The sequence below is a fragment of the Salmo trutta genome, chromosome 22, assembly GCF_901001165.1.
Source record: "Salmo trutta chromosome 22, fSalTru1.1, whole genome shotgun sequence".
Classification (NCBI taxonomy): Eukaryota; Metazoa; Chordata; class Actinopteri; order Salmoniformes; family Salmonidae; genus Salmo; species Salmo trutta.
This window is the reverse complement of record NC_042978.1, coordinates 18,556,711-18,570,892: the sequence shown is the minus strand read 5'-3', so window position 1 is coordinate 18,570,892 and position 14,182 is coordinate 18,556,711. Positions and strand designations below refer to the sequence as shown.

Below are 14,182 nucleotides of genomic sequence, written 5' to 3'. Positions count from 1 at the left end.
GATGATGTTGAGCATGGAATAGACATCAGGATTCATTTGGAGCAGCATATTGTAATGTTGGCACCATAAAACGAGGTACAAGTATAAGCAGGCAGCAGGGGTTGGCTGTGGTGTTTTGTACATTTTGTTAAGTCTCTCTGCAGCTTTATGCATAAACTATATACAACCCGTCTCTGTTAGTCTACTGTGGTAGTCTACAGAGACAGGATATATGTACTACTACAGTGGTGGTCACGCACACACGCACACGCACACACACACACGCACGCACGCACGCACGCACACACACACACACACACACACACACACACACATACACACACACACACACACACACACAGGAGAGGGTGTCTGCGGGTGCCTTGTAATTCATGGGGCTCAGATTTTACAGTTCTCTCGGAATCTCACAGTGTATTTTTAAACAAGACTACATTGTTTCAGTGTCTAATCAGAGACAGAGGTGTCTGTCAGTTTCAGGCCTGAGACGAATAGAGTAGACGGGCGTGTGTGTGTGTGTGTCTTAGTATGTGTGTGTGTGGTGCTTATGTTTGAGATAGAGAGGCTCCGCAGGGGTCTGGTTTTAATGACCATCCATGTGGTCACTCATCCACTGTAACTTTGTGCGTCTGTGTGTGTGTGTGTGTGTGTGTGCGTGTGTGTGTGCGTGTGCGTGTGCGTGTCTGTGTCTGTGTCTGTGTGTGTGTGTGTCTGTTTCTGTGTCTGTGTGTGTGTGTGTGTGTGTGTGTGTGTGTGTGTGTGTGTGTGTGCGTGCGTGCGTGCGTGCGTGCGTGCGTGCGTGCGTGCGTGCGTGTGTGTGTGTGTGTGTGTGTGTGTGTGTGTGTGTGAGGGGAGGGGGGGGGGGATTAATGCAGTACTCTCAGCCTCTAACTCATCTGTCTGATTCAGCCTGACACACTGTTCTCTCTTCAGGAACATAAAAGTCACAGATTGCCAGAGAGAGAGAGAGAGATGGAGGGAGTGTGAGAGGAAGGGAGGGGAGGAAGGAGAGAACCAGGGCGGAGGAAGAGGGAGAGAGGGAGGGAGAGAGAGAGAGGGATGAGGATAGAATTGTAAAATGATTGCTCCCCGGTAAGCTAACCGTCTCTATGACATATGATACTGTGAGCTGACGATTTAGTGGGAAAAAAACAGGAGCCAGATGTAGCTGAGGATTGTGTCTGTTTTAAGAGTCTTAAACCTGTCTGAACTGTCTGGTAACATGGAGGAGCACAGCAACACACGCATTCACACAGATCGGCTGCTGGGGAACCATCAACATAAGCCCCTCGTAGGCCCAATAAGAAAGGCCACTCCAAGGTCAATCCATTTTGGTTGGGATTTGGTCATATTTCTCCAACTCTGATAATGAAACAAGATGTAAAGACCTTCTGTCCTAAATCTACTTTTAGGGATTTAGTTACTTCGCTATGTGGAGTTAATGCAGAGCTAAAAGTCAGATCTGGCTAGTCTTAAGGATAAGTGAGAAGCGCTTTCTAATAATGTATTACACTAACACACTGATAGTATCTGTCTGTATGGGAGGAGATGGAGAAGTGAAGAGACAGGCACACCTGAGGGACGCTGATGAACAATGCAGTCTACGTGCAGGCACTCACACACATCCCATTTAGCCAAATCACCTTGGATTAGATGCACTCCACAAAGCTTCTTCTTAAGTCTGGAGGCCTTAACAGAATAGTAAAGACACAGGCTGGCTGGCGAGACGCTCTGACACTCACTCAACACGATGACTCACAGTGAAATGGAAGGGCAAAGGAGAGCGCAAACACTCTGAGATGAATGGAAGAAGAGAGCGAGAGCTGAACAGCAGAGAGGGAGAAAGAAAAGAGCTGCAGCTGGTTGAATGAAATGAAGGAATGCTTTATAGTTGGTTGCTCAAATGACAGTGTGTCTGTATGTCAGACTAAAGGCTAGAGAGACCGATAGGGGGTGGATGTTGTTGATGGCTGTGGACTAGTTAGCCAATGAAAGACATCGTCTCACTACAGTGACCCAGCAGGGTCTAGCCTGAGGGCCCAACACCCTCACACACACACACACACACACACACACACACACACACACACACACACACACACACACACACACACACACACACACACACACACACACCCAAACGCATGGTTGATCAACGCCATCAAGTAAATGCACACACACACACATTCACAGACAAACCTACATTACCGCGACACACATACACACTCCTTTCTCTCTCTCCCTCATGTTCTGTCTGTCTGTTGCTCTCTCATACACACTGATACACACACACACCACACACCACACACCCTCCTCGTTGTGGTGGTTGGGTGAGCGATGTCAGCAGGCTGGCTTACTGTTTCTCCGCCGGGCTGAGCCTCTGCCACATCCGCCACATACCGGGCACAATCTGCTCCAGACTGACACACACACACGCACGCACGCACGCACGCACGCACATACCAGGGATTATACACACGGCGCTCAATGAGAATGCACTGACACGAGGGAGAGATTATATAAGGGGGGGGGGGGGGGGGCTGGCAGGCAGCTAGGGAAAGATGAAGCCATTAAGAAACAGAACAGACAAACCTGCACAACGCTACAACAACACTGCTCTGCTGTCTGTCGTAGATCAGGCTTGATAACAGCTCTGTGGCTGCCTGCTGCTGCTGTTGTGTAGTGTTGTGTAGTGTTGTGTAGTGTTGGGGCTCTTAGCTAGCTTAGCTTGGTTTTTCACCTGAGATCATAAGCCTGCATGGGGATTTTGAGGCCATTCTTTTATATCACTGAGAATGATACAGTGGGGCCTTGGAATAGCATGTCTGTTATAGGAACGTACGCCATTCAAATGAACGAGTGTAGATAATATGAGTGAGAATATGGACTGTTTAAAGATGACATGTATTTTGGTGTGGTTGAGCTGAATGGATTCCTTGTGGTAACACAGTACAGTGTGTTTGGGGATATAGATCATGTGTGGATGGTATTTTTATCTTACATAAATTCACCGCCACACACACACACACACAGACACACACACACACATACACACACTCATACATACACACATTCTCCTAAAACTATCTTTCCTAAGTCCATGTGGACTATACAGTACTCCATTCCCACATTGTTCACCTCTCTGCATGGGTCCAGCCATGTTGGTTCTCCATAGAACCTTATACAGTGACTTTCAGCCTATTTACAAAATCATTACATAGCTCTTGTTCCTCTATACAGACTGCTCTGTGAAGAGGCTTGTGTTGTCCAGTATACCACTACATTAACATACTGGTCCTCGGTACTCTACTTACAGTATCTATTATGATAGAGAGAAAGATAGAGAATGAGCATTATTAAGAATGGTCAGAGAGCAAGAGCGAAAGGGTGAATTATAAGAATGGTAAAACAAAATGAGAGATAATAGAGAGAGGTGGAGGGAGGACATGATGAGAAGAAAATGGCTTTTATGATGCTGAGGAGAGGGCCAGAGGAGAGGATTCAGAGATGGACAAAAGAAAGAAGAGGGTACGTGTGTTTGTGCGCAATAGAGACGGGGGAAAGAAACAGATACGCCAGAGAGAGAGACAAAGTAAGAGATTCAGGGAGGGAGAGAAGAGACAGAAACAGAGAGGAGAGAGAGTGTCCGTAGTCAGGTTTGATGGTCCTCACTCTCGCTGCTGTTCATGTGCCTACTGAGACTGGCTTTGTCACAATGACTGATCCTCCCTGTCTCTCCAGCCCTGGATGGAAGTTATTACTGCACATTACTGTGTGTACACACACACACACCCACGCTGGCGCTGAGAGAGACAAACAGCCTCATACACACTGACACACACACACACACACACACACACACACACACACACACACACACACACACACACACACACACACACACACACACACACGATTGATCCCTTGATTATACAGTATTTGATCTATTACCTCTGTGGTAACACGGGACTACCTGGCATGATGACTCCTTGCTGTCCCCAGTCCACCTGGCCATGCTGCTGCTCCAGTTTCAACTGTTCTGCCTGCGGCTACGGAACCCTGACCTATTCACCGGACGTGCTTGTTGCACCCTCGACAACTACAATGATTATTATTATTTGACCATGCTGGTCATTTATGAACATTTTAACAACTTGACCATGTTCTGTTATAATATCCACCCGGCACAGCCAGAAGAGGACTGGCCACCCCTCATAGCCTGGTTCCTCTCTAGGTTTCTTCCTAGGTTTTTGGCCTTTCTAGGGAGTTTTTCCTAGGGAGTTTTTCCTAGCCACCGTGCCTCTTTCACATGCATTGCTTGCTGTTTGGGGTTTTAGGCTGGGTTTCTGTACAGCACTTTGAGATTTCAGCTGATATACGAAGGGCTATATAAATACATTTGATTTGAATTTGATTTGTATACTTATTGAATGCTGTTGTTTTCTCTCTCTGCAGTACTATGAGATGTCCTATGGGCTGAACATTGAGATGCACAAACAGGTAAGAGAGATGTTACTGTCTGTCAGTATTACAGTGTGTGTTGTCTGGTCTGCTTCAGTGATGGTCTTTACAGGGAGCAGCGGAGGACAAACACCACAATCACCATCCGTTTCAGCCCTCCCTGACATCAGCCGCTTTCTCGATCTCACACACACACACACACACACACACACACACACACACACACACACACACACACACACACACACACACACACACACACACACACACACACACACACCCTCAAACTGAGTGTGTGTGTGTGTTCATTTTTAATTGTCCACTGTGGCTCTTATGTGTGTGCGTTTCATATGCATGAATTGCAGTACTTCTCGTACTATCTGAAAGAGTGTGTTTGTCACAGTAGGGTGTGTGTGTGTGGTGTGCATATGTGTGTGGGTGCGTCATGAGCAGCAGAGTCCTGGCAGGCACCCCATGTCCCTGTATTTTCCTCACATTTCCAGCTAATGTGCCATTGACAGACACGTGGCACATTGTTGCAGAGTGAGCGTTGTGGCGCGTTATCCACTTGACTGACGCCTTCATTCAAGGTGACTTCCAGGCTTCTACTCCGGCGTCACGGACAGCAGTGAAAATGTCTGATGGTGTTTAGCAGAACCAAACAGACCCAGTACCACAGATAGACCCAGGTCTAGCAGAACCCGATAGACCCAAGGCTAGCAGAACGAGCCCCAGTGAAACCAAGCCCCAGAACCACAGATCCAAAGCTAACAGATCCAGAACCGCAGAGTGTGCAGTGAAAGGGGGCCGTTAGCCAGTAGCCAGGCAGGCAGGGCAGAGCTCCACTGTAAGCTCTACTGTCACCACAGAGGAGACATGAACAGAGATCTGCCTGTACTACTCCAGAAAGGGAGAGGGGAGGGATGGAGAGGGAGGGAGGGGGAGAGGGAGGGGAGAAAGGGAAGGGAAGGGAAGGAGGGAATGAGAGAGAGGAAGAGAGAGCAGCTGAGGAGAGAGGGGGGGTGGGACACAGGAGAAGGGAGAGGAAAGCTGAGACAGTGAAAAGAGAGGGGGAGAGAGAGGTGTTGAGCAAAAAAGAGAGAGAGGGGGAGTTAAATAGAGAGAGTGTGATATGAGAGAGAAAAGAGATAGAGAGGAAGGATGAGTGAGAGCCAGAGAAAGAGAGGGTGAAAGAAGGAAAAAAAAGAGCGAGAGTGCACCGAGAAACGACAAGGGGAGCTTTGAGCTCTGGCGAGGAATAATGAATCATGAATACATTTAGCAGTATCTGCTCTTAGTTCCTCTCTTCCCAGCCCTAGTCGTGTGCCATTACTCTCCTCATTTTCACGCACAGGGCCATCTCATGTGCTGCTGCCATTAATTGAGCCATCGCGGTCACTCGCTGTCTACAAGGGTCAAGAGTCCCTTTAGCTTCTACTGATCGGGGAGGGATGTGTATAGGAGAGGATTTGGAGGGAATGGGCCGGCTGCCAACAGGGCTACTGATACTAACTGATCTGATACTAACTGATCTGATACTAACTGATCTGATACTAATTGATCTGATACTAACTGATCTGATACTAACTGATCTGATACTAACTGATCTGATACTAACTGATCTGATACTAACTGATCTGATACTAACTGATCTGATACTAATTGATCTGATACTAACTGATCTGATACTAACTGATCTGATACTAACTGATCTGATACTAACTGATCTGATACTAACTGATCTGATACTAATTGATCTGATACTAACTGATCTGATACTAATTGATCTGATACTAACTGATCTGATACTAACTGATCTGATACTAACTGATCTGATACTAATTGATCTGATACTAACTGATCTGATACTAATTGATCTGATACTATCTATCTGTGTGTGTGTTCTGTTTTCCCCTCCCTTCCTGCCGTGGAGATGGTGTCAGTGATCAGCTATCGCATTATGGTGGCTTTAGATCAGAACACAGCTAACGGTGTGCTCCACTTGTCTGCCTCGCTGGCTGAAAGATAGGGGAGCACCACTGATACTGTATGTAGGACCACTGAAGGACTAGTCGACTGGGTGTACTTAGTCAGTGATATACAATATATGTTGGCAGAAATTAAGTCATATCAACACGTGATGTTTTAGGTCTGCAGACTGCTAGTTATATATTTCATGCTATACGTTCTCAGAAGTCTCACGGATATGCGTCCAAACGAAGACTCAGTACAGGGGTTGAATATGCAGTGAAATACAGCACATTTGGAAAGTATTCAGACCCCTTCCCTTTTTCTAAATGTTTTTACGTTACAGCCTTATTCTAAAATTGGTTAAATAAATGTTTTTCCTCATCAACATACACAATACCCCATAACGACAAAGCAAGAATCTTTGCAAATGTATTAAAAATAAATAACAGAAATACCTTATTTACATAAGTATTCAGACCCTATGCTATGATACTCGAAATTGAGCTCAAGTGGATCCTGTTTCCATTGATCATCCTTGAGGTGTTTTTTCAACTTCATTGGAGTCCATCTGTGGTAAATTCAATTGATTAGACATGATTTGGAAAGGCACACACCTGTCTATATAAGGTCCCCAAGAACGCAGTGGCCTCCATCATTCTTGGATGGAAGAAGTATGGAACCACCAAGACTCTTCCTAGATCTGGCTACCCGGCCAAACTGAGCAATCAGGGGAGAAGGGCCTTGGTCAGGGAGGTGACCAAGTACCTGATGATCACTCTGACAGATCTCCAGTGTTCGTCTGTGGAGATGGGAGAACCTTCCAGAAGGACAACCATCTCTGCAGCACTCCACCAATCAGGCCTTTATGGCAGAGTGGCCAGGCAGAAGCCACCCCTCAGTAAAAGACACATGACAGTCCGCTTGACAGGCTCCTAAAGGACTCTCAGACCATGAGAAATTAGATTCTCTGGTATGATGAAACCAAGATTGAAGTCTTTGGCCTGAATGCCAAGCGTCACGTCTGGAGGTAACCTGGCACCATCACCCCCCTCAAGCATGATGGTGGCAGCATCATACTGTGGGGATGTTTTTCAGCGGCAGGGACTGGGAGACTAGTCAGGATCAAGGGAAAGATGAACGGAGCAAAGTACAGAGAGATCCTTGACATAAACCTGCTCCAGAGCCCTCAGGACTTCAGACTGGACCAAAGGTTCGCCTTCCAACAGGACAACGACCCTAAGCACACAGCCAAGACAACGCAGGAGTGGCTTCGGGACAAGTCTCTGAATGTCCTTGAGTGGCCCAGCTAGAGCCCGGACTTGAACCCGATCGAACATCTCTTGAGAGACCTGAAAATAGCTGTGCAGTGACGCTCCCCATCCAACTTGACAGAGTTTGAGAGAGAAGAATGGGAGAAACTCCCCAAATAAAGTTGTGCCAAGCTTGTAGCGTCATACCCATGAAGAGTCAAGTCTGTAATCACTGCCGAAGGTGCTTCAACAAGGTACTAGTAAAGGGCCTGAATACTTATGTAAATATGATGTTTAAGTTTAGGGTTATTTTATTAGCAAAAATAAAATATAAAACCTGTAATTGCTTTGTATTTATGGGCTATTGTGTGTAGATTGATGAGAAAACAACAATTTAATACATTTTAGAATAAGGCTGTAACGTAACAATATGTGGAAAAAGTCAAGGGGCTGAATACTTTCTGTACATAGGTCTGCAGAAGGCTAGTTACATACTATATTCAGTGATGTAATATTGTATTCAAGGATATTGGCCTGCAAGGCACTCTGTTCATAGTTCTACTGTTCAAAGTTTTGGGGTCTAGTTTGAGAAACAGACGCCTCACTAGTCCTCAACTGGCAGCTTCATGAAATAGTACCCGCAAAACACCAGTCTCAACGTCAACAGTGAAGAGGCGACTCCGGGATGCTGGACTTCTAGGCAGAGTTCCTCTATCCAGTGTCTGTGTTATTTTGCCCATCTTAATCTTTTCTTTTTATTGGCCAGTCTGAGATATGGCTTTTTCTTTGCAACTCTGCCTAGAAGGCCAGCATCCCAACTCTTCACTGTTGACGTTGAGACTGGTGTTTTGCGGGTACTATTTCATGAAGCTGCCAGTTGAGGACTTGTGAGGCGTCTGTTTCTCAAACTAGACACTCTAATGTACTTGTCCTCTTGCTCAGTTGTGCACCGGGGCCTCCCACTCCTCTTTATATTCTGGTTAGAGCCAGTTTTCGCTGTTCTGTGAAGGGAGTAGTACACAGCGTTGTACCAGATCTTCAGTTTCTTGGCAGTTTCTCCCATGGAATAGCCTTAATTTCTCAGAACAAGAATAGACTGACGAGTTTCAGAGGAAAGGTCTTTGTTTCTGGCCATTTTGAGCCTGTAACGGAACCCACAAATGCTGATGCTCCAGATACTCAACTAGTCTAAAGAAGGCCAGTTTTATTGCTTCTTTAATCAGAACAACAGTTTTCAGCTGTGCTAACATAATTGGGACATTTCTAAATGACCCCAAACTTTTGAACGGCAATGTATATATGCAGTCAGGTCTAGAAGGCTCTGTGGATATAGTAAGTGATAATGGCCTACAGAAGCCTAGTTATAGGCCTACAGAAGTGTCTGAGTGTGTGTGTGTGTGTGTGTGTGCGTGTGCGTGTTAGGCAATTGTGAATTTGCCCAAGGTGTGGAAATGCTGGATACAAGGATAAGGTTTAATAGACAAGCAATGGACAGGCATATGCAAACGGACAGACAGACACGTTCCTCTGAGAGGTTCACAGCAATCTGGCGCAGAGTGAAGGACAAACCTCTCGTTATATGCTCATTCTTTATCTGTTTGTTCCCTCAGTGCCAGACCCAGACCAGAACAACAGTCAGAGCTGGGTCAGAATGAACCATACATTATTCTATTGGACGCCATTTAGCTGAGAGTTTGTGTGTGTGAGCGAGAGAAAGAGTGAGAGTGAGAGGGTTTACAAAATGTGTGTGCTCTAGTGTCTGCATAATAAATGTGTGTGTGTGTGTGTGTGTGTGTGTGTGTTTGCTCGCTCATGCCTAATTACCGCTAGCTGTCTGCCCAGACAGCCCAGTGCATGTTTCTATGTTTCTATGTGTACATATAATGCATATTAATACGCAGCCTCGACTGGTTGTGCTTAGCTTGCATTATAACCTGAATCCAGAGCTGTGTGTGGTAGAGAGATGAAGATGGCATTATAACCTGAATCCAGAGCTGTGTGTAGTAGAGAGATGAAGATGGCATTATAACCTGAATCCAGAGCTGTGTGTGGTAGAGAGATGAAGATGGCATTATAACCTGAATCCAGAGCTGTGTGTAGTAGAGAGATGAAGATGGCATTATAACCTGAATCCAGAGCTGTGTGTGGTAGAGAGATGAAGATGGCATTATAACCTGAATCCAGAGCTGTGTGTAGTAGAGAGATGAAGATGGCATTATAACCTGAATCCAGAGCTGTGTGTGGTAGAGAGATGAAGATGGCATTATAACCTGAATCCAGAGCTGTGTGTGGTAGAGAGATGAAGATGGCATTATAACCTGAATCCAGAGCTGTGTGTGGTAGAGAGATGAAGATGGCATTATAACCTGAATCCAGAGCTGTGTGTAGTAGAGAGATGAAGATGGCATTATAACCTGAATCCAGAGCTGTGTGTGGTAGAGAGATGAAGATGGCATTATAACCTGAATCCAGAGCTGTGTGTGGTAGAGAGATGAAGATGGCATTATAACCTGAATCCAGAGTTGTGTGTAGTAGAGAGATGAAGATTGCATTATAACCTGAATCCAGAGCTGTGTGTGGTACAGAGATGAAGATGGCATTATAACCTGAATCCAGAGCTGTGTGTAGTAGAGAGATGAAGATGGCATTATAACCTGAATCCAGAGCTGTGTGTGGTAGAGAGATGAAGATGGCATTATAACCTGAATCCAGAGCTGTGTGTGGTAGAGAGATGAAGATGGCATTATAACCTGAATCCAGAGCTGTGTGTGGTAGAGAGATGAAGATGGCATTATAACCTGAATCCAGAGCTGTGTGTGGTAGAGAGATGAAGATGGCATTATAACCTGAATCCAGAGCTGTGTGTGGTAGAGAGATGAAGATGGCATTATAACCTGAATCCGGGGCTGTGTGTGGTAGAGAGATGAAGATGGGATTATAACCTGAATCCAGAGCTGTGTGTAGTAGAGAGATGAAGATGGCATTATAACCTGAATCCAGAGCTGTGTGTGGTAGAGAGATGAAGATGGCATTATAACCTGAATCCAGAGCTGTGTGTGGTAGAGAGATGAAGATGGCATTATAACCTGAATCCAGAGCTGTGTGTGGTAGAGAGATGAAGATGGCATTATAACCTGAATCCAGAGCTGTGTGTGGTAGAGAGATGAAGATGGCACTATAACCTGAATCCAGAGCTGTGTGTGGTAGAGAGATGAAGATGGCATTATAACCTGAATCCAGAGCTGTGTGTGGTAGAGAGATGAAGATGGCATTATAACCTGAATCCAGAGCTGTGTGTGGTAGAGAGATGAAGATGGCACTATAACCTGAATCCAGAGCTGTGTGTGGTAGAGAGATGAAGATGGCATTATAACCTGAATCCAGAGCTGTGTGTAGTAGAGAGATGAAGATGGCATTATAACCTGAATCCAGAGCTGTGTGTAGTAGAAAGATGAAGATGGCATTATAACCTGAATCCAGAGCTGTGTGTGGTAGAGAGATGAAGATGGCATTATAACCTGAATCCAGAGCTGTGTGTGGTAGAGAGATGAAGATGGCATTATAACCTGAATCCAGAGCTGTGTGTGGTAGAGAGATGAAGATGGCATTATAACCTGAATCCAGAGCTGTGTGTGGTAGAGAGATGAAGATGGCATTATAACCTGAATCCAGAGCTGTGTGTGGTAGAGAGATGAAGATGGCATTATAACCTGAATCCAGAGCTGTGTGTGGTAGAGAGATGAAGATGGCATTATAACCTGAATCCAGAGCTGTGTGTGGTAGAGAGATGAAGATGGCATTATAACCTGAATCCAGAGCTGTGTGTGGTAGAGAGATGAAGATGGCATTATAACCTGAATCCAGAGCTGTGTGGTAGAGAGATGAAGATGGCACTATAACCTGAATCCAGAGCTGTGTGTGGTAGAGAGATGAAGATGGCATTATAACCTGAATCCAGAGCTGTGTGTGGTAGAGAGATGAAGATGGCATTATAACCTGAATCCAGAGCTGTGTGTGGTAGAGAGATGAAGATGGCATTATAACCTGAATCCAGAGCTGTGTGTGGTAGAGAGATGAAGATGGCATTATAACCTGAATCCAGAGCTGTGTGTAGTAGAGAGATGAAGATGGCATTATAACCTGAATCCAGAGCTGTGTGTAGTAGAGAGATGAAGATGGCATTATAACCTGAATCCAGAGCTGTGTGTAGTAGAGAGATGAAGATGGCACTATAACCTGAATCCAGAGCTGTGTATGGTAGAGAGATGAAGATGGGCTTTGCTTTAATGCCTTCATTTCCAACACACTGATTTGCCTGTAATAGGATTGGGTCTCTCTCTCTCCCCTCTTTCTCACGACCACCACCATCACCTCCTCCTCTCCTCCTCTCCTCCTCTCCTCCTCTCCTCCTCCCCTCCATCCTTTAATCCAGGCTTGATCTTTGTGGGTTCAGTGCTTTTTTCTCTGTTTATTTAAAGAGCTGGATTAGGATGAGGGGTGTATGTGGGTCAGCTGGAGGAGGCTTTGGACGGGTCAAACGTCCCTCGGTGTGTGTGTGTGTGTTTGTGTGTGTGTGTGTCTGTGTGTGTGCACAGCATGTGTGTGTGATCACCGATGTGTACAACCCCTCTTTGCACATGTTATAGCATATGTGCTGTGTGTGTGTGTGTGTCTTTGATGTAGGAGTGTGTGAGTGCATGCATGTGTAACAGAGCTCATTTGTGAATAATGAGGCAGAGAGAGAGAGAGTGATGTAATCATGTTGGAATGAGAGAGAGAGAGAGAGAGAGAGAGTGATTCATTCCCAGGGAGCTAGCCTTTTAGCCTAATGGGTTTGTCACTCGATCAAAAGTCCTCTGAGTAGCTACAGATGTCCTGGAGTTTGTGTGTGTGTGTGTGTGTGTGTGTGTGTGTGTGTGTGTGTGTGTGTGTGTGTGTGTGTGTGTGTGTGTGTGTGTGTGTGTCTATAGGTGTGTGTGGGCACATATGCATGCCTGTTCATATATGTGTGTGAGACCGAAAGCATTATCGAACGTCTGTGTTCGCCTGCGTGGTGTGTCTGTTTGCTTTGTGTGTGTGTCTGTTTGCTTTGTGTGTGTGTGTCTGTGCAGATCCCCAACTGTGAACGGTACGCTCCAGTGCCTTTCAGACACAAATAAAAATGAGTTGTGTATGTGTACTACCAAAGTGTATGTGCGCTTCCACAGTGTGTATGTGTACTGCCATCGTGTGTGTAGGTGTGTGTGTGGCCAGTGTATGGGACTAGTTGTGTACTGTATAATTGCTTTGTGGTGGACAGGAGTTTAAAGCTGTAGCAGTCTGTCAGCCCAAGCTGGTAAGCTGGCAAGCTGGCAGTGTGTGAATATGAATGTCAGAGTAATGGGTAAGCGCATTATATTGCTGGGGAGCCTACGAGAGATATTGTTAAAAATAACCCGAACTCTGGGACTCAGGCAGAAATTTGCCCGCAGGACTGCGTTTTCACAGATGTCCCGTAAAGGCTTCTCTTTGTCTGCTAAAGCGCCGCTCTATGTGTGTTCTTGTGTGTGTATATTTTATGTGTGTGTATTCTTGTGTGTGTGGTTTGTACGTAGGTGTGTGTGTGTGTGCACATGCATGAATGAGAGTGTTGTATGTCTTTTTCTGTTTATTTGACAGAGCCTATATATCTGGTTTAGTAAGAGAGGGTGTGTGTGTGTGTGTGTTTCAAGTTGTATTAGTCGTATGTACAGGATAAACGTGTGTATATGGCGGGGGTTGTCTGTGTTTCTGTCTTAATGCTCCATGCCTCTCATGGTGGGCTCTGTTGCTTTTCTGAGAGCATTTCAATATTTTTTGTGTCAATATCTCTGTGTGTGTGTGTGTGCTCTGTTCTGTTCTGCTCTGTTTGTTTGTTTGTTTTTCATTGTGCGTGTGTGTGTGTTTACGTGTGCGTGTGCGTGTGCGTGTGTGTGTGTGTGCTTTACTGCTCTCCTTTCCTCGTTCCCTCTCTCTGTGTTTCTTTTCCTCCTCTTCCCAAATAGAGGGGCCATCAATCAGAGAGGAGAGGGGGGGGGGCTGGCTCAGCGCCAGGAAGAGAGACTGGCACTCTGCCCAGAGAGAGAGAGAGAGAGAGGGAGAGAAAGAAAGAGGGAGGGCTCGTGAACAGGATGAATAGAGAGAGAGAGACCAAGTGAACAGAGGGAAGGGAGAGAAAAAAAGAGAGACAGACAGAGAGTCTAAGTGCACAGAGGAGAGGGAAGGAATAGAGCAGGAGAGAAAAGGAGAGTGAGAGAGAGAATAGGGGTGATAGACGAGGGAGGAAGAGATCAGTTATTTTATTGAATACCTCTGTGGCTTTGACCACAATCAGTGGCTGATTAGTGCATCACTGGTTACTAATATTTGCCTTGAAGTGTTTGCAGAGAGAGGAGAGCAGTTCCATTAGGCAGCAGGGGGAGGGAGATAAGGCTAGACTAGGGCTGTCTGGCCAGGGGCACTTGCTCTCTCTCGCTCTGCTGCTA

General features: G+C 45.8%; 1 protein-coding gene across 2 annotated transcripts in view; it reads left to right on the top strand.

The window, feature by feature from the left end:
- Positions 1-14,182, top strand: part of LOC115158279 (transducin-like enhancer protein 4) — a 76,488-nt gene that overhangs the window by 28,763 nt on the left and 33,543 nt on the right. For both annotated transcript variants that reach the window (XM_029707042.1, XM_029707041.1), the window contains exon 4: positions 4,453-4,497. In XM_029707042.1, coding sequence (XP_029562902.1) covers positions 4,453-4,497 — 45 coding nt within the window. The remainder of the gene's footprint in view (positions 1-4,452; positions 4,498-14,182) is intronic.